This window comes from Pecten maximus, chromosome 11 (genome assembly GCF_902652985.1).
Source record: "Pecten maximus chromosome 11, xPecMax1.1, whole genome shotgun sequence".
In the NCBI taxonomy this organism is placed as follows: Eukaryota; Metazoa; Mollusca; class Bivalvia; order Pectinida; family Pectinidae; genus Pecten; species Pecten maximus.
In genome coordinates, this window is record NC_047025.1 from 22,260,599 (window position 1) to 22,285,030 (window position 24,432).

The following is a 24,432-nucleotide window of genomic DNA, read 5'->3' on the forward strand; positions in this document are numbered from 1 at the left end:
TGTAAACAATATGGAGGAAGACGTTAAGAAATGAACCGGCAAAACAGCGAAGACTTTCTTCATGTGGCGTACCGAAACGTCTACATAATTATGCATCAAGTAAACATTTGATATATATGAAAATCTTGGACTCATGGAAACTGACTGACTTTGTGTTTCGTTGCATTGACAAGGGAAGAGAAAGTATGTTATGAAACTAACAGTGCATGAGAGTTGACAATATTTGACATTACTGTACAGTGGTTGACTGCTGACAATTCGAAAGGTAAAAATGGCTCTACGGGCAAAGAGTCGTGCGCAGACAGGCCGGGAGAGACATGCCTTTACAATTAATGTGAGACTGTATACTGGAGAAATATTTCCCCTAAAAAGTATAAGTGGTGACATGAAAATATCGGACTTGAAGCAATATATGGAATTTGCTACAGGAATACCAATCCATATGCAAAGGATTAGTTATTTAGATGATGGTAAGTTAAAAAGCACTGAATGGTGAAGTCAAAAATGACCTTTGAGAAGGTTTGGTTGAACAGATGTATGATTAATTTTATAGATTATTCCCAAAGGTTTGTTTTTATAGTGGCCAAATGAACCGTTACATTGATTTTATCTTAACATATGTTGGGATCATATCAGTCGGAAATCTGTCTTGTGTTTCGGAACTAATAATTGCATGGATTTGATCATATTGTTTGGCTCTTCTATTGGGATATGTTAATCTGATCCACCTGCAGTGCATGGGTATGATAATAATTTATATTAATTGGCCTTTACAACTTATGTTCAGTCTTGATTGACATATTTACTGGCTTTAGTTATTATTACAATTTTTTCTAGCTGATTCCTTCCCCTAAAGCCTTGCTATTTTTGTTACTGAGTAGTGTTTATTAATTTTTAGATTAACTAAGAAATTGTATCCAATGCTATCAACAGTTTTTTCCCAAATATAAATTGTAAGTACATTTGTACAGGAATAAGAATTTTCAATTTTGAAATTTTGTTTTTTTCAGGTGACCTACTTGACAGATCTGACATACGTTCCAATGACATAGTTCCAAATGCAACATTGAATTTAAATGTCTGGCCGATGTGGAAAGAACTGATAGATGCAGCATCATCAAATGATGCAGATTGGGTAAGGACAGAAAACCAAAATTGGGTCACTTCTAACATTTGTTTTGAATGGATAATTGTGCCTTAAATTTAATCTTTTGAAGTTATATACAAATGTAGCTTGTATAAATATAGCCTACCATTGTTAATTGTTTACGATGCAAGAAAATCACATCGGAACGAGCAACATACTGTGTAAACATGTGGAAATCTGCACATCTGTGTCGGCCATTTTCAGCGCGAAAATCCCAGAGATATGACGTAATTAATTAGAATACACATCTCTGTTTTTGGTGACGTTTTGTGGGCTAAAAATACCGCCGTTTTGGGGAAATACCATGTTTCCCAAACAAACGACCGTATTTCTCACTTGTGATTACGAGTTTGTTTTTCTTGTATGGTGTGTACATAGATAGGAATCTAAACTTACTTCAAATGTGAATTTTTTATGTAATTTTAATAATTTTTTAAAAAAAATTGATTACTTCAGGCAGGGATTCAACTATGGAGGGACTAAAACGTAATTTCACGGGAATAGCATGCGAACAGCAAAACGTAATTTTATGGGGGTAGCAGCTCTAGGGTTAAAACCGGAAACGGGTACTATAACGAAATTAGATAAAGTTGGAAAGCATAATGGTAATGTCAGTGCTCTTATCTCTTGTAAAGCTCTGAGATGAATTTGCTGTTCATAACAACCTTTGGCATATTTTTTCTGTTGATTAAACAATCATATAATATTTCATCCTCAAAATTTCTAAAGAATGAATAAAATGTTGGTTTGATGATCTCCTTTGTGACCTGTGATTTTTTGTCTCTGTGTACAGTATAAGCATTTTTGATTTCTGTACTAAGGATTTTTATGAAACCAAACCAAACCAGTCATGATACCCCACCCGTACTGTTTTTATGAAACCAAACCAAACCAGTCATGACACCCCACCCATACCACCCAGAAAAAAATATCATGATTTGACGTACTTTCAATAAACCTATACTTACTAAATGTAGTTTTAGAAGGAAATGTCGCTCTGTTCAGAACATTGAGGAAACTTCATGTTAAACTCTTTAGAATCTACATTCAAGATACTACAGATTTTTAAAGCAAACTGAATAACCTCCTACAAATCCCGTCCAATAGTCTACTAGTCACAGCAGATGTTTCATCGCTATATACCTCTATCCCGCATCGTGATGGAATTTTAGCAGCCAAACAGGCATTGGAGACCAGAACTGATAAGGAGCCACTCATATGGATCCTATTACGCTTTCTCCACTTCGTACTCACCAAAAACTGTTTCAAGTTTAATGATAAACACTACATCCAAACGCAAGGAACGAGCATGGGAATGAAGCGTGCTCCGAACTTTGCCATCCTATTCATGGATAAATTAGAAACAGACTTCCTAGGAACTCAGCCTCTCAAACCTCTTGTTTGGTGGAGGTATATCGACGATGTGTTCATGATATGGACTTTCTCACGAGAGGATCTAGAAACCTTCATGAGTAATCTTAACCGCTACCATCGCACTATTAAGTTCACATATGAGGTGAGTTCTATATCCGGATTAATTTCCTGGATACCACTATCATCAAGGAGGAGGATGGCACCCTGCATTCTACATTGTACACCAAGCCGACCGATGCCCACCTATATCTCCACTACAGATCATGCCACCCGCGTCAACAGATTAAGAACATTTCCTACGGCCAATTCCTGAGAATACGACGTATATGTTCCACACTAACGGAGTTTGAAATTAACTGTTGAAATTAACTGTCAAAAGATGTCACTGCACTTCCGGAACCGGGGATAACCTCCAGATCTCCTAGACTCAGCCATGACCCTAGTGAGGAATACGGACAGAGCATCCCTCTTGAACAAAACTGAACCGGAAATAATATGTGTAGTCTTCTACACGGAACATTGAACAATTTATTCCCGTAATCAGCCCTTACTACTATTAATGACGTCATTTGATTCAGGGATCACTTTGGGCAGAGATTTGGGGATTTTTACCCATGTTTTTAAAAAAAATCTCATTAAAAAATTCAAAATTTTACCTCTTTATACAGACAAATCTCATAGGAATTTTGCTAATCTCATAAAATCTCCCATAGGTTTTAAGAGCCAGAGTTATCCCTGTGATTGTGTACAGTGTATTATGTCATTTACAATAGCTTTGTTTTTACTGTCGCTAAGCAAGGCACTGCATTATTAACCATATACCTGAATGTTAGTAATTCAAATTTGTTTTGATGACGACACAACACATGTGTCGAAACTATAGTCAACATTCTTTATTAAAGCCGATTAACCCAGCAAGACGTTGTCATGATCATCTTTACCTATTGACTACTCTACTACTACGGCTGGACTCTTGTATTCCTTGTGGAAATCGTCTGCTGGGCCACACAGAACTCTACTGCACCATCTACACGAACGTTGGATCTCCCTCTCCCCGTAAAAGTAGTTTTGCGTTAAATTTTTCCATGTTTTTCTACACAGGTGTTCAGTTTAGGTGTCACAAATCCAACGACATATAAAACACCGCAGAGTGATTACATGACAAAACGAGCCAGAAAGATCTGGTTAGAGGAGCGGGCCTTTCTGGCACTGTTCATAGCAGCTCACAGAGGTCATGACAAACTAGTTCAACAATTAATTGATTGTGGTGAGTATCATAATCTCATAAATATGAAACCCATAACAAGCATTCACTTAACATATTTCATAGTAAGGCTGGCAGGATTACCACAGTAGAGGTAATAGAGAATGGTTCAAGGTTTCTTTGCAACCAACAAATAAATAATAAAACAAATTTCATAATAATGATCTCAGCATTTCTTAGAACTACCTCACATTCATCACTGATCAATTGTGAAACTTTTATGTCTGCATGTTCGTACACACATTTGGTTGTGAATTTATGTTTCAAACATGAGTTCTATTTGAAGTCCAATTTACAAATGGTGAAAACTGTGTGACACAAATAGTATTTTTCCTTAAATGATGTACATGTACTTTTAAAATAAAATTCAATTGATTACATGCCTTTTGTGTTTACATTATTCTGCCATAGATCTATAGGACTTCTTCAATGTGTGCTCCTATTTGACACACTGACCTGAGTCAGTGGTCTATACATTCAATGCGGTTTGCTGATTGTGTTAATTGCAAAGAAGAATTAATTGTACAGTTAGGATGACATTGCTAACCCAGGTTTTCTTTCCCTACAGGTGCTGATGTAAATGCCTGCACTCCTTTAGGGAGAACAGCCCTCCATGTGGCTGCTGCTCAGGGGCGTGGACATATAGTGGACGTTCTTCTTGAAAAAGGTAACCCCTCAATATTTACTTTTTACCTGCTATTTCTGGAAAATATGAATTACACATTTTTGCACTGAACTGTCAATAACATATGATTTTGTTACTATTGTACCTGTTAAGATTTATTTTGAGCAGGATTAGAGGAAATTTATTGGAAACCATTGCAGTACTGGATTTTGATATACAATCTTACTGTTGTCATATGTGATATAGAACAGCATTACTTAATTTAAATGATTTCTAATCTTCTAATTGCTATAAAAATTTCCTGAAAATAGAAGAAATGACACAAATTATGGAAGAAAAATATTTCTCTGTCTGTACACAGTATAAAATGTGTAGGGGTGCTATTTGTTATAAAGTTTAATTTGTGATTACAATATAGGTATACATCCTGTTTTGTTTGTATAATGATTACACCTGTTTGTGTTGATGAAGGTGCAGACATTGATGCTGAAGATGAAGATGGTGCGACTGCTTTGTCTATAGCAGCAAAGTTTGGTCATAAAAGTTGTGAACGCCATTTGTTCTTATTTCGGTGGCAAGAGCGTGCAAAGCGCATTCAGAAAAGTGATGATCCTGATCGAATGGCTCATCAGTATTTTGACTCGGCTTTTCCTGTGTGGCTGAAGGGAGGACAGTGTCAGCTTTATTACACTAACATTCTACCACCAGGTGAATTCGAGGGCACTGGTCTCTGTTCACCTCTAAAACGACCAGTCAGTTCCTCTCCACATAGGAATGGTTTCTATAGGAATGGTACCGATGAAGACTTTGAGATAGATATTGATGGAGATTACATTCAAAAGGGCAAGTATTATTAATAACCAAAAAGAAAACTAAATGTCAATTTTTCATAGATTCAATGAATACCAAGTAGAAATTCCATGGTAAGATTACACAGCTTGCTTGTTAATCCAGGGGGGACTATAGTTTTCCTCTCCATCCAGCTGTTTATATACTTGTACATCCATATGTATGTTTGTGAGCACTCTTGCTGCTTCATTCCTGAAGTGATTTTGATCAAATATCACACAATTATAAAAGATCATAATTTCTCTTACCCTGGACAGGGATATCCGCAGTTTTACCGGGGTGAGATTTTCTTATCTCACCCTAGGGAAAAGACAAGCTACACATGCTCTTGTAATGTGCTCTTGTTCTCGATAGGGTGACGTCACTATGACCTGACCCGGAACGTTTTGAATGTTAAATTTCAGCATTATTCACAAAAGAAATTAAAATAAGTATTAATTATCAGAGTTGACTGAGTGTTGGTGTTCTTTTTGACGAGCTTTTCGGAATTATATTTTGTATGAAGTCAACATCATAAGTGTCTGCTGCAGCCTTATCACACTAGTCATCCACCGTCCACGTGTTGTTGTTTACATATGTTAGGATTTGGTTCACACTACGATTGGAAAACAGGATAAGAGAAAAATAATCATTCACCCCTTTTTTGGATGAGATAGGGGATCTCAACCCTCTGGGGGAGATTGCTAAGTTCCCAAACACTCGGCAAGCCTCATGTTTGGGAATTTAACAATCTCCCCCTCGGGTCGAGATCCCCCTATCTCACCCCAAAAGGGGTGAACAATTCTATTAATCTCTGACAAGTTCCAGTTTCAGGTTTGTTGGGTAAAGGTCAAGGTCACTGTTAGTATTCTAAAAATATCCTTTTTAGCACTCTAGCAGCTTCATTTCTTGAAAGATTTTTTTTGTTAAACTAAACACAATTAAAAAAGACCATAATATGTCGGAAAAGTTTGAATTTCAGGGTTGTTGGGTCAAGGTCAAGGTCGCTGTTATTGTTTTTTTTTAGAAAATCCTTTTCAGCACATTAGCATCTACATCTCAGAGATTTTCATCAAACTTCAGAATATATTTAGGATCATAATATCTCGGATAAATATGAGTGTCAGGGTTATTGGTCAAAGTCACCATTAACTTTCAGCACTATGGGGCTTCTTTGCTTGAGGAATTTTGATCCAACTTCACATGTACTTGTTTTTGACCATAACATACCGAACAAGTTCAAATTGGAAAGTCCAGGTCACCATTACTAGTTTTAGAAAATCCTAGTTTCATTTGATATAATTCCTCTGTCATAATTCTAGCAATACAATCTTATTACAGTAAAAATATTTACAAGTTAATTGATTGTATACTTATTATTTTCCCACATTAACACCAAATGGCACCATCTTTATTAATCATTAGTGCAATAGCTAGTGGGAGCCAAGACTGGCAATCCTCAGTATGCTTGTTTATTATTATACTTGAGATCCTCGGGAACATTTTGATATAATGTGGTTTATCATACATAGCTGGACTGGGATATAAAAATGTTGATTAAAAATTTATAGAATATATTATCTCCATCCAGAAATGCTCTATGTTCAAAGTTTCTATATAAAAATTGCATTCATGTCTCTTTTAATGTTTGTCTTTTTTCCTTCATCATTGGTCTTACAGGGGGGATGAGGCTGCCTGCAATACGTGAAGAACGAGCCAAAAAGACCGGGTATGTGTGTTTTGTTCAGACATGATATCTTTTTTTTTTTTTTTTTTGCATTTTTATTTTTATAATCTTGGTGGAAATGATATGGAAAAGGTGGTGGTGATGCAAGGGTGGGGTAGGGTTGGGGTTGGGGAAGGGGGGTTGGGGAAGGGGGGGTGGGGGGGTGGGAGTGCATGATGGAGACAGTGTATTTTATGGACGTTTGAGAGATGGATATGCAGTATTTCTGAGGTGATCATAGAATGCTGCTTGTAAGGAATTTTATTACTATGATAGATATCAGATGAAAGGCTGCAGAAAAGCTGAAGAATTCCCAAAACGATCATTTTGAAATAAACGATCAATATGATATGAGAATTAAAGTACAGTAGGCATACAACAATTTTCGCTGTGTGCAGACATATGTACATCTGGCAATTCCTAACAGTTGCCTGCATGTGGATATGCATACTTATATATATATATATATATACATATATCACTTTTAATAAAGATAGCATTCTGCAAAGGTTTTGGCAGCATTTTCTGTACCAGGGATTCCATTTCATCAAATAATGTCATATATAAGCTATGTCTTTTATGTAATTAAAGTTGATTTCGGTAGAAGTAGATTTAACAAAATGTATCCCTTACTTTAGCATTCTGGTCATTTGTAACTGTTAAGCTGATAGATGATTACACTGAAACCTTTCAGTAGAGTCCATATATACAGGTTTTCAGCTTGTACAAGTTTTTATAGCCATAGTCTCTATTTGGAGGTCGGTATAGCTTCTACATTAAATACAAACCTCAGTAAAGTGAGGTAAATTGTATTGGTAAGGGATTGGGCTTATATTTTGTGGGAGATGATTATATAGGTTACTAAGGGATTTGAAAGAAATCATCATTAACCATTGAGTTTTAATAAATTCATAAAAGTCTTGACAACATTTCTATTCATGAAAGCAGAGAAGCTTTGTTGATCCATGGGTAATGTATTGAAATGTCTGCAAACTTTGCCCTGAAAATTACAGGAAATAAATTCTGCTTGAAATACATAAAGGGAGAACATTATAGGAACTTGTTTTGATGTGTTCTGCGTATGAGCTGGGTCTCGGTATGAGTTAAGTGTGAGTGGTGCAATAGTACTGGTATGTCATTGATTTTATCCAGAACAGGATGGTGGAAAAACTGTAAATTTTAAGGAACATGAGCTAAATCACGCTCATCTTAAAGGTTTTGATATTTTCTTTGATACAACTAGCAGCTGAACAAGTTTTATTGGAAATTTTAAAGTTAAATATGAAGTCTATTGGGAATTTCCAGGAAAAGTGATTGTATTCTGGTATTTCTGTCTGGCAGCACATGGGATTTAAAGTGCATGTTTTATAGTTTTAGAAAGACAAGATTTCCAAGTTTGTATGATATAAAATTTATCAGGCAACTACCTAATAGAGGATATCACATGATGGTTCCTACAATATTGAATTTATTGAACAAGTTTATTATTTAATGTGAATCATGGGTACTAATATGTAAACAAATTTAAATATGTCACAATTTTCATTTCATTTTGCAAAAAATCTCAGTAGATGAGTAATGATCAGATTTGTTCCAGAAATTTCTTGTGTGATCCAAAGTCAATGTTATATCCTCTCTGTATCCCATTGAAATCCTAACCCCTATAGAATGGAGTTTAGAATGAAGTCTTGAAGGAAAATCCTATAAATATTAGTGCATTCATGCATTTACAGTATTGATGTTTTTATATTCCAAGCACTGCTTCTAAAATCTGAACACTGAATCAATTGAGTTTATTTGGCATATTTCCAAGTTTTATGGTGCAAATATTCAAAAACTATTGAAATTTACAAATAAAACATAATTTTGAGAGGTGAATGTTACATAAATAGTTAATTTTTCCTATTTAGTCACCTTTCTTTCTCTAACTTGTCAAAAATAGATGTTACATGCAAATTCTTATTTCCTGAATGAATGATAAGGTACTATGTAATCAAGTTGTCATTAGTTTATTCAGAGAGTTATATGTAAATTAAACAAGTGATCATTTCATCTTGGTTGTTAGTTTCGACTTTATATTGATTATGTATTAATCATGTGAAATAGTCAACTAAATGTACATGGATACCCATATATGGCAAACTAATCACTTTCATGTAATAACTGTAATGAATTTCATTTGCCATTAACAGAAAGAAAAAGATCACCTTCCGTGAATGGCTTGGCAAAAAGACATCTGTAGAGCAAAAAGTGATAGATGCCAGAAAGAAAGAAGAAGACAAGAAGAGATTAGAGGAAGAAGATCAGTAAGTTCTACCATCATGGTCATATGTCCATCATTCTAATGAAACACTGGAGATGGCTTAGTTTGCTGGTGTTAGAACTGATGTGGGATTAATTTGATGGTGGTCAGAAGTAATATGGGATTAATTTGTTGGTGGTCAGAAGTGATATGGGATTAATTTGTTGGTGGTCAGATGTGATATGGGACTGATTTGTTGGTGGTCAGGAGTGATATGGGACTGATTTGTTGGTGGTCAGAAGTGATATATGGGACTGATTTGTTGGTGGTCAGAAGTGATATGGGACTGATTTGTTGGTCAGATGTGATATGGGATTAATTTGTTGGTGGTCAGAAGTGATATGGGACTGATTTGTTGGTGGTCAGGAGTAATATGGGACTGATTTGTTGGTGGTCAGGAGTGATATGGGATTAATTTGTTGGTGGTCAGATGTGATATGGGATTAATTTGTTGGTGGTCAGGAGTGATATGGGATTAATTTGTTGGTGGTCAGAAGTGATATGGGACTGATTTGTTGGTGGTCAGATGTGATATGGGACTGATTTGTGGTGGTCAGGAGTGATATGGGACTGATTTGTTGGTGGTCAGAAGTGATATGGGATTAATTTGTTGGTGGTCAGAAGTGATATGGGACTGATTTGTTGGTGGTCAGATGTAATATGGGACTGATTTGTTGGTTGTCAGATGTGACATGGGATTAATTTGTTGGTGGTCAGGAGTGATATGGGACTGATTTGTTGGTGGTCAGGAGTGATATGGGACTGATTTGTTGGTGGTCAGAAGTGATATATGGGACTGATTTGTTGGTGGTCAGATGTGATATGGGACTGATTTGTTGGTGGTCAGATGTGATATGGGATTAATTTGTTGGTGGTCAGAAGTGATATGGGACTGATTTGTTGGTGGTCAGATGTGATATGGGACTGATTTGTTGGTGGTCAGAAGTGATATATGGGACTGATTTGTTGGTGGTCAGAAGTGATATGGGACTGATTTGTTGGTGGTCAGGAGTGATATGGGACTGATTTGTTGGTGGTCAGATGTGATATGGGATTAATTTGTTGGTGGTCAGAAGTGATATGGGATTAATTTGTTGGTGGTCAGATGTGATATGGGACTGATTTGTTGGTGGTCAGATGTGATATGGGACTGATTTGTTGGTGGTCAGATGTGATATGGGATTAATTTGTTGGTGGTCAGAAGTGATATGGGATTAAATTGTTAGTGGTCAGATGTGATATGGGACTGATTTGTTGGTGGTCAGAAGTGATATGGGACTGATTTGTTGGTGGTCAGAAGTGATATGGGACTGATTTGTTGGTGGTCAGATGTGATATGGGATTAATTTGTTGGTGGTCAGAAGTGATATGGGATTAATTTGTTGGTGGTCAGATGTGATATGGGACTGATTTGTTGGTGGTCAGGAGTGATATGGGACTGATTTGTTGGTGGTCAGAAGTGATATGGGACTGATTTGTTGGTGGTCAGATGTAATATGGGACTGATTTGTTGGTGGTCAGATGTGATATGGGATTAATTTGTTGGTGGTCAGAAGTGATATGGGATTAATTTGTTGGTGGTCAGATGTGATATGGGACTGATTTGTTGGTGGTCAGAAGTGATATGGGATTAATTTGTTGGTGGTCAGATGTGATATGGGACTGATTTGTTGGTGGTCAGAAGTGATATGGGATTAATTTGTTGGTGGTCAGATGTGATATAGGACTGATTTGTTGGTGGTCAGAAGTGATATGGGACTGATTTGTTGGTGGTCAGGAGTGATATGGTATTAATTTGTTGGTAGTCAGAAGTGATATGGGACTGATTTGTTGGTGGTCAGGAGTGATATGGGACTGATTTGTTGGTGGTCAGAAGTGATATGGGACTGATTTGTTGGTGGTCAGAAGTGATATGGGATTAATTTGTTAGTGGTCAGATGTGATATGGGACTGATTTGTTGGTGGTCAGAAGTGATATGGGACTGATTTGTTGGTGGTCAGAAGTGATATGGGATTAATTTGTTGGTGGTCAGAAGTGATATGGGACTGATTTGTTGGTGGTCAGATGTGATATGGGACTGATTTGTGGTGGTCAGATGTGATATGGGACTGATTTGTTGGTGGTCAGAAGTGATATGGGACTGATTTGTTGGTGGTCAGATGTAATATTGGACTGATTTGTTGGTGGTCAGATGTGATATGGGACTGATTTGTTGGTGGTCAGAAGTGATATGGGACTGATTTGTTGGTGGTCAGGAGTAATATGGGACTGATTTGTTGGTTGTCAGATGTGATATGGGATTAATTTGTTGGTGGTCAGATGTGATATGGGATTAATTTGTTTGTGGTCAGGAGTGATATGGGACTGATTTGTTGGTGGTCAGAAGTGATATAGGACTGATTTGTTGGTGGTCAGGAGTGATATGGAATTAATTTGTTGGTGGTCAGATGTGATATAGGACTGATTTGTTGGTGGTCAGAAGTGATATGGGACTGATTTGTTGGTGGTCAGATGTGATATGGGACTGATTAGTTGGTGGTCAGATGGTGGCCAGAAGTGATATGGGACTGATTTGTTGGTGGTCAGAAGTGATATGGGACTGATTTGTTGGTGGTCAGAAGTGATATGGGACTGATTTGTTGGTGGTCAGATGTGATATGGGACTGATTTGTTGGTGGTCAGAAGTTATATGGTATTAATTTGTGGGTGGTCAGAAGTGATATTGGACTGATTTGTTGGTGGTCAGATGTGATATGGGACTGATTTGTTGGTGGTCAGATGTGATATGGGACTGATTTGTTGGTGGTCAGATGTGATATGGGACTGATTTGTTGGTGGTCAGAAGTTATATGGTATTAATTTGTTGGTGGTCAGAAGTGATATGGGACTGATTTGTTGGTGGTCAGATGTGATATGGTATTAATTTGTTGGTGGTCAGAAGTGATATGAGACTGATTTGTTGGTGGTCAGGAGTGATATGGTATTAATTTGTTGGTGGTCAGAAGTGATATAGGATTAATTTGATGGTGGTCAGAAGTAATATGGGACTGATTTGTTGGTGGTCAGAAGTGATATATGGGACTGATTTGTTGGTGGTCAGAAGTGATATGGGACTGATTTGTTGGTGGTCAGAAGTGATATGGGACTGATTTGTTGGTGGTCAGATGTGATATGGGACTGATATGTTGGTCAGATGTGATATGGGACTGATTTGTTGGTGATAAGATGTGATATGGGACTGATTTGTTGGTGGTCAGATGTGATATGGGACTGATTTGTTGGTGGTCAGAAGTGATATGGTATTAATTTGTTGGTGGTCAGAAGTGATATGGGACTGATTTGTTGGTGGTCAGAAGTGATATGGGACTGATTTGTTGGTGGTCAGAAGTGATATGGTATTAATTTGTTGGTGGTCAGAAGTGATATGGGACTGATTTGTTGGTGGTCAGGAGTGATATGGGACTGATTTGTTGGTGGTCAGAAGTGATATGGGACTGATTTGTTGGTGGTCAGAAGTTATATGGTATTAATTTGTTGGTGGTCAGAAGTGATATGGGATTAATTTGTTGGTGGTCAGATGTGATATGGGATTAATTTGTTGGTGGTCAGATGTGATATGGGACTGATTTGTTGGTGGTCAGAAGTGATATGGGACTGATTTGTTGGTGGTCAGATGTGATATGGGACTGATTTGTTGGTGGTCAGATGTGATATGGGACTGATTTGTTGGTGGTCAGAAGTGATATGGGACTGATTTGTTGGTGGTCAGAAGTGATATGGGACTGATTTGTTGGTGGTCAGAAGTGATATGGGATTAATTTGTTGGTGGTCAGATGTGATATGGGACTGATTTGTGGTGGTCAGGAGTGATATGGGACTGATTTGTTGGTGGTCAGGAGTGATATGGGACTGATTTGTTGGTGGTCAGAATTGATATGGGACTGATTTGTTGGTGGTCAGATGTGATATGGGACTGATTTGTTGGTGGTCAGATGTGATATGGGACTAATTTGTGGTGGTCAGATGTGATATGGGACTGATTTGTTGGTGGTCAGATGTGATATGGGACTGATTTGTGGTGGTCAGATGTGATATGGGACTGATTTGTTGGTAGTCAGATGTAATATGGGACTGATTTGTTGGTGATAAGATGTGATATGGGACTGATTTGTTGGTGGTCAGAAGTGATATGGGACTGATTTGTTGGTGGTCAGAAGTAATATGGGACTGATTTGTTGGTTGTCAGATGTGATATGGGATTAATTTGTTGGTGGTCAGGAGTGATATGGGATTAATTTGTTGGTGGTCAGGAGTGATATGGGACTGATTTGTTGGTGGTCAGAAGTGATATGGGACTGAATTGTTGGTGGTCAGATGTAATATATGGGACTGATTTGTTGGTGGTCAGGAGTGATATGGGACTGATTTGTTGGTGGTCAGAAGTGATATATGGGACTGATTTGTTGGTGGTCAGGAGTGATATGGGACTGATTTGTTGGTGGTCAGAAGTGATATGGGACTGATTTGTTGGTGGTCAGAAGTGATATGGGACTGATTTGTTGGTGGTCAGAAGTGATATGGGACTGATTTGTTGGTGGTCAGAAGTGATATGGGACTGATTTGTTGGTGGTCAGAAGTGAAATGGGACTGATTTGTTGGTGGTCAGAAGTGATATGGGACTGATTTGTTGGTGGTCAGAAGTGATATGGGACTGATTTGTTGGTGGTCAGGAGTGATATGGGACTGATTTGTTGGTGGTCAGAAGTGATATGTGACTGATTTGTTGGTGGTCAGAAGTGATTTGGGACTGATTTGTTGGTGGTCAGAAGTGATATGGGACTGATTTGTTGGTGGTCAGATGTGATATGGGACTGATTTGTTAGTTGTCAGAAGTGATATGGGACTGATTTGTTGGTGGTCAGATGTGATATGGGATTAATTTGTTGGTGGTCAGAAGTGATATGGGACTGATTTGTTGGTGGTCAGGAGTGATATGGGATTAATTTGTTGGTGGTCAGAAGTGATATGGGACTGATTTGTTGGTGGTCAGAAGTGATATGGGACTGATTTGTTGGTGGTCAGAAGTGATATGGGACTGATTTGTTGGTGGTCAGATGTGATATGGGACTGATTTGTTGGTGGTCAGAAGTGATATGGGACTGATTTGTTGGTGGTCAGAAGTGATATGGGACTGATTTGTTGGTGGTCAGAAGTGATATGGGACTGATTTGTTGGTGGTCAGAAGTGATATGGGACTGATTTGTTGGTGGTCAGATGTGATATGGGATTAATTTGTTGGTGGTCAGAAGTGATATGGGACTGATTTGTTGGTGGTCAGGAGTGATATGGGATTAATTTGTTGGTGGTCAGAAGTGATATGGGACTGATTTGTTGGTGGTCAGAAGTGATATGGGATTAATTTGTTGGTTGTCGTAATTGTTATGGGATGATTTGTTGGCTGTCAGAAGTGATATGCGGTTCATTTGTTGGTGGACAGAAATGATATGGGGTTTGATTTTGTTGGTGGACAGAAGTGGTATGAATTAATCGATTGGTTGTCAGAAGTGATATGGGAATAATCGATTGGTTGAAGGAAGTGATTCGGGATTAATTTGTTGGACAACAGAAGTGACATGGGGTTCATTTGGTGGCGGATAGAAGTGATTTGTTGGTTGTTAGAAGTGATATGGGGTTAATTTGGTGCAAGCAGATAACTTTTGAATGTAAGACTGTACGACTTCAAAAGAAGAATGCAAGACATTAATACCTAGGTGTAATTTCTTTACAGGAGTACTCCGTTAATTGAAATAGTTATCTTCCTAGATGTAATACTAATCTAAGACTGTATATTGAAACAGTATTTACTTGGCCAACATAAATTCAAATAAATGATAGCGATATTTTATAATATTCAAATTAGTTCCAGGGATAACTCTGGAGGGGGCCATGGGACCATTTGCCCCATATTTTCCAAAATGGCCCACCAAAACTCACAAATTTCTTCAATTTTCTATGTTTTGGCCCATACGATTTCTGAAATCTTATCAAAATGGCCCATGATTTTTGGGTCCAGGGTGAACCATGTAGTTCTATTCTTGGCTCATTTTGATATTTCTAACAATCACTGTTCTTGGCAACATTTGGAATACTTGTTTTCTCTTTGCTTCCTAAATGTTCCTCACCCCTTTCTTCATGTATTACTTTGTAATACGTAAGATTTGACCTTTGGGTTCAGTGTCCTAACGAGCGAGGAGGGTCAAAGTGTATAAATCAGTACTTTCTTGCTGTGGTGATGTTCCAGGCCCAGGTTATAACATTGTTAGTGCAATGGTATGTCAAACTGTCCATTGGATCTGTAATACGTAAGGTTTGACCTTTGGGTTCAGTGTCCTAACGAGCGAGGAGGGTCAAAGTGTATAAATCAGTACTTTCTTGCTGTGGTGATGTTCCAGGCCCAGGTTATAACATTGTTAGTGCAATGGTATGTCAAACTGTCCATTGGATCTGTAATACGTAAGGTTTGACCTTTGGGTTCAGTGTCCTAACGAGCGAGGAGGGTCAAAGTGTATAAATCAGTACTTTCTTGCTGTGGTGATGTTCCAGGCCCAGGTTATAACATTGTTAGTGCAATGGTATGTCAAACTGTCCATTGGATCTGTAATACGTAAGGTTTGACCTTTGGGTTCAGTGTCCTAACGAGCGAGGAGGGTCAAAGTGTATAAATCAGTACTTTCTTGCTGTGGTGATGTTCCAGGCCCAGGTTATAACATTGTTAGTGCAATGGTATGTCAAACTGTCCATTGGATCTGTAATACGTAAGGTTTGACCTTTGGGTTCAGTGTCCTAACGAGCGAGGAGGGTCAAAGTGTATAAATCAGTACTTTCTTGCTGTGGTGATGTTCCAGGCCCAGGTTATAACATTGTTAGTGCAATGGTATGTCAAGCTGTCCATTGGATCTGTAATACGTAAGGTTTGACCTTTGGGTTCAGTGTCCTAACGAGCGAGGAGGGTCAAAGTGTATAAATCAGTACTTTCTTGCTGTGGTGATGTTCCAGGCCAAGGTTATAACATTGTTAGTGCAATGGTATGTCAAACTGTCCATTGGATCTGTAATACGTAAGGTTTGACCTTTGGGTTCAGTGTCCTAACGAGCGAGGAGGGTCAAAGTGTATAAATCAGTACTTTCTTGCTGTGGTGATGTTCCAGGCCCAGGTTATAACATTGTTAGTGCAATGGTATGTCAAACTGTCCATTGGATCTGTAATACGTAAGGTTTGACCTTTGGGTTCAGTGTCCTAACGAGCGAGGAGGGTCAAAGTGTATAAATCAGTACTTTCTTGCTGTGGTGATGTTCCAGGCCCAGGTTATAACATTGTTAGTGCAATGGTATGTCAAACTGTCCATTGGATCCGTGATCACCACCTCCACTCAACCTGAGCTGGTCCAAGTGCACAAAACCCTAAACAAACAAAAGAACATCAAATAAAAAATTGGAAGAATTACAAAGTTTATATCTTACATCCTGAAACGTTTGTAAGATGCTTACAACAATGACAGTGGGTTCAACACAGTGCAGACGGTAACACCGGTTAGGCTATTCAAAATGTTGAGGCGTCACAAATGTCGGTTTCAATACACACACCTACTGTATATGTATATATGTTAATTGACTTGTTGATGTACAGTTCTTAGAAGATGCCAATGGTAGGTTGACACGATCTATGAACTTTCACTCTTGTTTTCCTTAGAAGCCGTATTGAGTAAGTATTATATATATATAGAAAGCTTGATCTAGAGTGACTTACAAAGCTATCCATGTTTCTCGCTGTATATCTTTGTTTTTTTTCTGACCTATGGATGACGAGCTGTGACGGTTACATCATTGAGTGATTCATGTAAACAAAGAGTGTATTGTGTCAGCCCTGCTCTAACAGCCTGAGCAGGTTACAAGTTCATATATATAGCTGAACTGCTTCAAACCTAACGGTGAACTGTAAACGAGCAAATAACACTGCATATATCAACACAACTTTCATGTGTCCTCGTTTCCGCGTTATCCAATCCTATATGGCGCCAAGTCAATGTAGCTGCAACAGTTTATTTTGTTGATTTAATTAAGATATGTGAATTGATATCTTTTAAAGACTTTAGTCGATTACTGAATATGATTTTAGCAATATTTTTCTCGAAGGCTGTAAGGAGATCAGCTATCATCATAATTTACTTGTGTATGTCAGATCTTATGTTATTGACGATAAGGACCTAGTTTCATCAACGTCCCTTGAGTCAGCGTTCATTAACTAAAACTTCCATAGGAAAGAACTACAGAATTTAAGGGAAAACCTTAGTTAAGGAACGTTCCTTAAACTCTGTAATGCTTACCTATTGAACATTTTAAGTTGAGGAATTTCGTTAAGTTCAGGAATATTGATGAAACTGGGACCAGCTTATTTTGGATTCATGCGTTCCATGCATGGTCAACAGAGCAACGCAAGCAACCAACTGAAGGAGCTGTTTATATTTGACTTTGTTTGATGAAAGACAACCTTCATATATTCTCTGGTGATGTGGTAGTACTGTACATTTCTTCTGATTTAGCAGGCTGGCCATTTAATTTGTTACAGCTAGCACAGTACCGCTCTATGGTACTGTAGAGTAGTGTCCTGTCATACAACGTTTTAAAAGTGTTTTAACTTATGAAACGTCTGTGTTTGCCATTCAGAAAAGATTTGGAGTAAGTATATGAGTGAGTGGAGTGTCACACGGGTATACCAATCCAGTCAAGCTAATTAAAATTTGATTACAAACTCATCTACCTTACGTTCTGTTTCTGATCGAACTACAATGTATCCTCTGTAGGTATAAATGTTAGACACTCTGATGGTCAATGTATAAATCATCCAATACACGCAACTGTCAAATTTGTACACTTACTTTCTGGAATATTGTAAACCTTACATTTATAAAACATTATTTACCAAAATTTACCAGTTAAAATAGTCGAGACGAATGTATTTGGCCTGAATGAAAAAAATACATGCAAACTTAGAAAATAGAACATTTATGACCTGACGCAGATATCAGGTGGAAACACTGATATATTTATTATTTTGATTAAAAGAAAAATATTCAAAAGTATCCTAAATTGAAACAATTTGGATTTTTAAATTGGCAAGAATTCATCCACATAAGGATACGTAATGATCTATAGATACTGACTTGATGTTTTTATCATGAGTGTCGGGGTATCTAACGGCACTGAAACCACGACGAAAACAAAATAAATGACGTAATACGGCAGAGATTGTGATCTAGTTTTAATTAAATTTCAACCCAGTGTGTGTAAGTAGTTGATGTAGTCGCGAGCATTGCATGATGTTTTTTTGGTTTTATTTTTAGACTATTCTTGATCCTCACTTTTGATAACCTGTCGTGGTCTATTTCGTTATACAACAAACATGAAAACTCCACTCTTCGATACCGCCACAGTTTTCTTTCCAATAAGTGATTTGTTCATCATGTTGGAAAGTTTAAGGAAACTCACGAATATGCTACAATATCGTGTCAATAACTTTGAGAAATGGTAACATATTTTACGGGGCTATTTGCTCGGACAACATTGATATTGTCACGTTTGATTGTAGTCACACGACACCGAATCCCCTTACACAGTTTATTATCTCTTCACAGTGTGTCCACGTATACGTAGACTCCCCTCAAGTTGTATCCATACCCGTATACACAACACGCACTCTGTGTGCCACGCCTCTTACAAACAATATACCTGTTGTGCCAGGTGTTTAGTATTTACCCGTTGATGTAAACAATATAACGTATGTCCGTGTGTCTTTGCTAGTGTAAAACGTGTGGTAGATTCCTGTGTGTCGTGCATGTGTTGTGACGAACTCTTAAAATTTCAGGCAAATCTGACTATTACACAATCCATCCGTTCTCGAATGCTGATTTAATTATTTGTAGTTGTCTCTATGTGATGTACATGTGTAAATTAATCCATGACAAATTACCCAAACTAAGGCGGAATACTGGTATACTGAGGCTAACCAGGCGGATATGAGGGAGCGAAGGTAAATTAATGTAGAATTCTGGAAGGATTCCGAGAGCATTCAGCGAACACCACTAGAGAAAATGCATCAGATGATTTAGATGATCCAAAAAACAGCATTTCTTAGCGTTTCTAAACGTATTACTACTCTCCGAATTAGATCTAGTTCCACTCGCATATACCAGGATGCGGGCATGTCCAGATATTTGTCACACTTTAGAAAAAGTAACTTTTTTTTCTTCATGGTTACGCCATTTGCCCTTGTTTTTACTTTTACAGAAATCTATAAAGTGCTTTATGCCGTTTTGATATATGCAAATACTAATACTTTTGCATAATTTTGTGTTTTTATTTCAACATATATAATGCTAGCAAGAGCTTTCAGAGTTGTGTGTCTGCTAACATATACAACACAGAACATTAACGACAGCATTAGCAACCATAATTTTGTTTACTTTTGCCGACATATGTACATGATATAATTATATCCAGATGCTTACGTCAATTTACTGCTGTGTGTCGTGTTAATATACATTCTTAAAAACTAACCCTATTCCATACTTTATTATAATTGTATTGTTTTCTGGATAGTTTGATGTTATTGTGTTAACTTTCTTAAAGGGCGAAACACCACCTTGTTTCTTTCTGGCGCTACCATTTTCAGGAATTTTCTCATACTATGAAATAGTTAGGTATAGAACTGAAGAGATCGAATGGCGACGAAATGGCCGAAAATCTGGAATATTTTTGTAACAGGAATTGTAGTAAAATATTTTAGTATTTACGAATGATGTCTTAACATGTCATATTAAACCCCCATATATGTTTATTACCCTACTGAAGTATGCCCTGATGTTCATTAGACTGTTGAATCACTGGACTTATGTAGGCTGTTCAAGCGTGGGCCAATATATACTGGGTTAGTGTACTGTGGACTGTATTTCACAGCAACGCCAGTAGCCGTTAATTAGACTGGTGAACCATCAGCTAGTTTCTAGATTGGTGAACTTTTTATTCTTTTCACTAGACCATGAATGTATCTGATCGACAAATCAATACCAAGTTTTCTTTAACCATATGGCATTTCCAAACAAAAGCTGCATGCAGGAGAGACCAACATTGAATCTGATGGCTCGTCAAGACGATGAAACTGTTGACAATTTGTCCATTAGATGAAGTGTTTGTTACCTATTAAACTGCGACCGACTCGTCTAGGTGCTGAAAATCCGATAACACCTTGTCTTTTGTGTTAAAGTGTTACAATCGGTGAACCACAAATTGCGGAACTAATTTCTTCTATAAGTTTTGTTAACATATTACGATATACACTAAGTGTAGGAAAGTATAAAAGGAGGAAACTCATTGACATCACCCTTACATTTTCCCTTGTTACTTTTCAAGGAAGCGCATGGAAGCAGAGAAGAGTCAGTCATATGAGACATGGCTGGCACAGCGAGAGAAGGAGAAGAATACATCTGATAACCTACCTCCCCGACCGAACAAAGAACCTGCTCCTCCCGTAAAAGTAGACAAGGGACCCGGCTACCTACGATCGTACCTGAGGTCCCTTGGTAAGACGAAGACGGGTGACACTTATGAGGACTGGCTTAATCTCAAAGAGAAGGATATAGGAATGGGGAAAAGTACCGGCAGACCCAACTCGAAAATGCCGGTGTCATCATATTAGAATTTCAATAATAATTCGAATTTCTTCTTTAATCGACCACTGTCAAATGTCCCCAATAAAGCTGACGAGCACTTCTACCCAGGCAGTTTGTTTGATAAAGGAAGTGACAAGCATTTTGGTCTGTACGAGCGATAGGAATATTTCAAAAACTTTTCTAGTCATTAAAAGAGACGTTGGTCATACTTGTTTTGTTTGTTTAATATTGGCCATTTTTGAACAAACAAATGTGGAAATAAATACCCCGCATGAAGACTCGCGAGTTTTATCCAACTGACAATGCACGAACGCCTAGGCTTAGTCTAACACAAGCATCGGGATAAGCTGTTAGGAATTTATCGGATTTTTTTTTTATATGTAGATGATATTAGAAAGGAGTTCCGACTGTGAAATATTGAACAAAATTGTGAAAATATCATGTATCAAGGTTGGTGTTCCCTAGTCTTCGGTTTGGAAGATTACATACACTGTATAGTCCTTTTGGTAGATCTAGTATCAGGAACCGCTCTGTGAAAATATCTCTGAATCTGTCACTATCAATAGGTTGGAATGATGAAGACATGCTTTTCACCTTCAATTATGGAAATAATGAAAAATTGTCTGTTTAAGTTAAACTCTTTTCTTGTCTGATGACTTGCTATGTGTATCTTTTTTTTATATCTCACCTGTTATTCTTCTGTGATATTATATACATGTCCACACACCTGAATTGGTAGTGTATTTTATAGTATCACTAATTGGACGATACGGACATTCTATGACGATTTGAAATATCTTGATTTATCCTTTGTATGTTTAATTATATCACTTCGATGAACTAGTCATATTGTTTTCTTATTTCTATCTCCCATATTTATTCTACATTTGATGTTCTTTGTCTTTAGGTGTAAGCCCCTGTTTTCTAAGATTTTATTTTTTTAAAGAACTGCCATCAGTGACACGGTCATTCCTGTAATATATATATAATGTGTGTGAATGTAATTTAATGTGAATAATATGTCGTGTAGTATCACATTACCTTCATTATGTCAACTGTTGATCTGTATTTTTGATGCCAATTAATGTGGCAAGTAGTAGGTTTTTAGTATAGAAACATGAATATTAAACATATAAATATGTTAGGTTCCCAATTCGACAGATAAAACTATTCATAATAAAGGAGTAATGCATGACAAACGAAGTAAGAAGTATATATTTTTATATGAATATTGTAGCTTCATAAATTTATTTTCAATTTCACATGAAGGAAAGAGAAATTGCTATGGAATATATTCCCGTAATAATAATATGCAAGTCTATCTCCACGGTAATGTGAGGACTGATTGCTCATGTTATAATACGTAATGGCCCTGTAATTATTTGTATGGAAACTAATCAATTTCCCCGTTTTCAATATACATGTATATGTGTGTAGAACAAAGACTATAGATTTCCTGTTTGTCCTTAGATGGCGATGTCTTTTTGTGTCCTCTGTGTCCTTTCTGTGTAGGTCTAAATTCGTGCGTTCTTGTTGATGTAATCTTATAAGATATTGTCTGTACATACATAGCTGCATTGTGTTTGATAAGTATATAGATCTGATTATGTAAAGCTGATATGTACATGTTTATATAGCAACATCAGTCTGATTGACCTGATTGGATGGAGAATGTTCATTGCTATATATATATGTATACCGAGACATATGTTAGTACAGTAAACATATCGGCAATATGTTTGACGTCTCATTACGTAAAGTTGACCACTTTATGTCACAGTATTGTTATCAAAAATAGATTGTTAAATTATCTTACTTTTATAACCATATGCTTATTTATTAAATGCATCAAATTAGTTCATTAGTTATATTTTTTATTTATTCTGGGCTAATCCAAGTTGTGTTCAGTTGTCCATATGAACTTTACTATACACATCTGAACGGTATGATAGCAGTGTCATGCACGATCTGTAGTCCACATTTTATAAGTGTTTGATTAAAATCAAACACAATAATGTCAAGAAATCTAGCATTAACATAATTATACTCCCACCCAACAACACAATACTGAATCACCAAGAAATCATATTACAGATTCGTTGTAATTTGCAATCGATGTCTATTCCGGAATTTGTGAAGTTTGGACCGAGTTTTTCCTACTGAATCCATCGTGTAACAAATGCTGCTGTCAGGAGCACAGGCGCTTGCATATATAGAAAATATCACTTTCGATTTTTTTTCATATGACAGCGGTATGTGTAATCTGTTAACCTGAAGGTTGGCAACTACGCCACGAGCGAAACGGCACCCCATCTCACTTCAACCGGCTAAAAAACACATTTATTCAAACTGACACGGCGCACACTATATGCGACCGTCATCAGAAAACATTCATCTTTAACCTACCGTGCCACTCAATATGAATTGTTACATCCAAAACACAATAATCCGTGAAAACATCGCCGAATTCCTCGCTCAGAACGCCATTTCTCAAACGGCTCCCTGAGCCTGTCCAGATTCTTCATTTACATACGGGGTTCAAGGGTCATGCGATTATATGATCGTCAGTCGTCAGGTGTACTTTTGGGGGTCATCTCCGCATGCATTTTGTCCGCAAAATGCTTCGGCTCGCTGAAGAGTTTCGTCTAAGTTACGATTATTTGAAGAGTTTCGTCGATGAACGATGATTTATAAATTATTCGTTATTTTGAACGTTTGATTACCATGCACCGTATATGACAGTACACAGCAGGCGCGGATCCAGGAATTGGAAAGGGGGGGGGGGGGGGGGGGGGGGGGGGGGGGTCCAGTAATTTAGTGGTAATGTGGTAATGCGAGCGCCATAGGCGGGAGCCGAATTTTTTTTTGGCGAGGGGTCTGGGGGCCAAAATTTCGGAACAAAATTTCGGAAAAATGAAATGATTAAATGATTATAGCAAATTTTGCAATCTTTCGAGAATAAGATTTTCGATAAGTGGAAAGGGGGGAGGGGGCATATATTGATTCACACAGAACGTCACTATCGTATCGTTTTCTAAATAATGAAATAATTGTCACAAAGGTAGAACAAAATGCTTATTTATTGATTAACTTTTGTCAGTTTACTGAAATCTGGACGAACAAAAAGAAAAGTGAATCACGAATAAGACTGTCATCAGGTTACTGGAACGTATACATGTGTACCAACATTACTTACTTCAGACCTGTTCATTTATTTCTGCACATTTTACAAATATCATGTCGTCGTCAAATACGAAAATCATACTTCAGACCTACCAAACGATTTGTACGTTGTGATCTATGATCCATCATCAATTTATTTTCATTTCCCACAATGTTAGATTTAATGTTTGCTAGAAGTTCTTCGAGTTCAATCCAAATTTTATGAGTTCATCTATCACTGTATGATTATAGAAATATTGAGTTCCTTCAGTCATTTT

At 37.4% G+C, this 24,432-nt stretch overlaps 1 protein-coding gene across 4 annotated transcripts; it reads left to right on the forward strand.

Annotated features, from left to right (window-relative positions):
- LOC117337157 lies at positions 1-22,849 on the forward strand. 4 transcript variants are annotated; one of them, XM_033897997.1, is made up of 10 exons: positions 1-470; positions 1,011-1,135; positions 3,623-3,788; positions 4,354-4,452; positions 4,882-5,253; positions 6,919-6,967; positions 9,157-9,270; positions 17,017-17,028; positions 17,991-18,002; positions 20,733-22,849. In XM_033897997.1, the coding sequence occupies exons 1-10, from the start codon at positions 272-274 to the stop codon at positions 21,016-21,018; spliced, it is 1,434 nt and encodes a 477-aa protein (XP_033753888.1). In that variant the 5' UTR covers positions 1-271; the 3' UTR covers positions 21,019-22,849. The 4 variants fall into 4 exon arrangements, with proteins under 4 accessions (XP_033753888.1, XP_033753890.1, XP_033753889.1 ...); XM_033897999.1 differs by lacking the exon at positions 17,991-18,002; XM_033897998.1 differs by lacking the exon at positions 17,017-17,028.
- Positions 22,850-24,432: the final 1,583 nt, after the last annotated feature.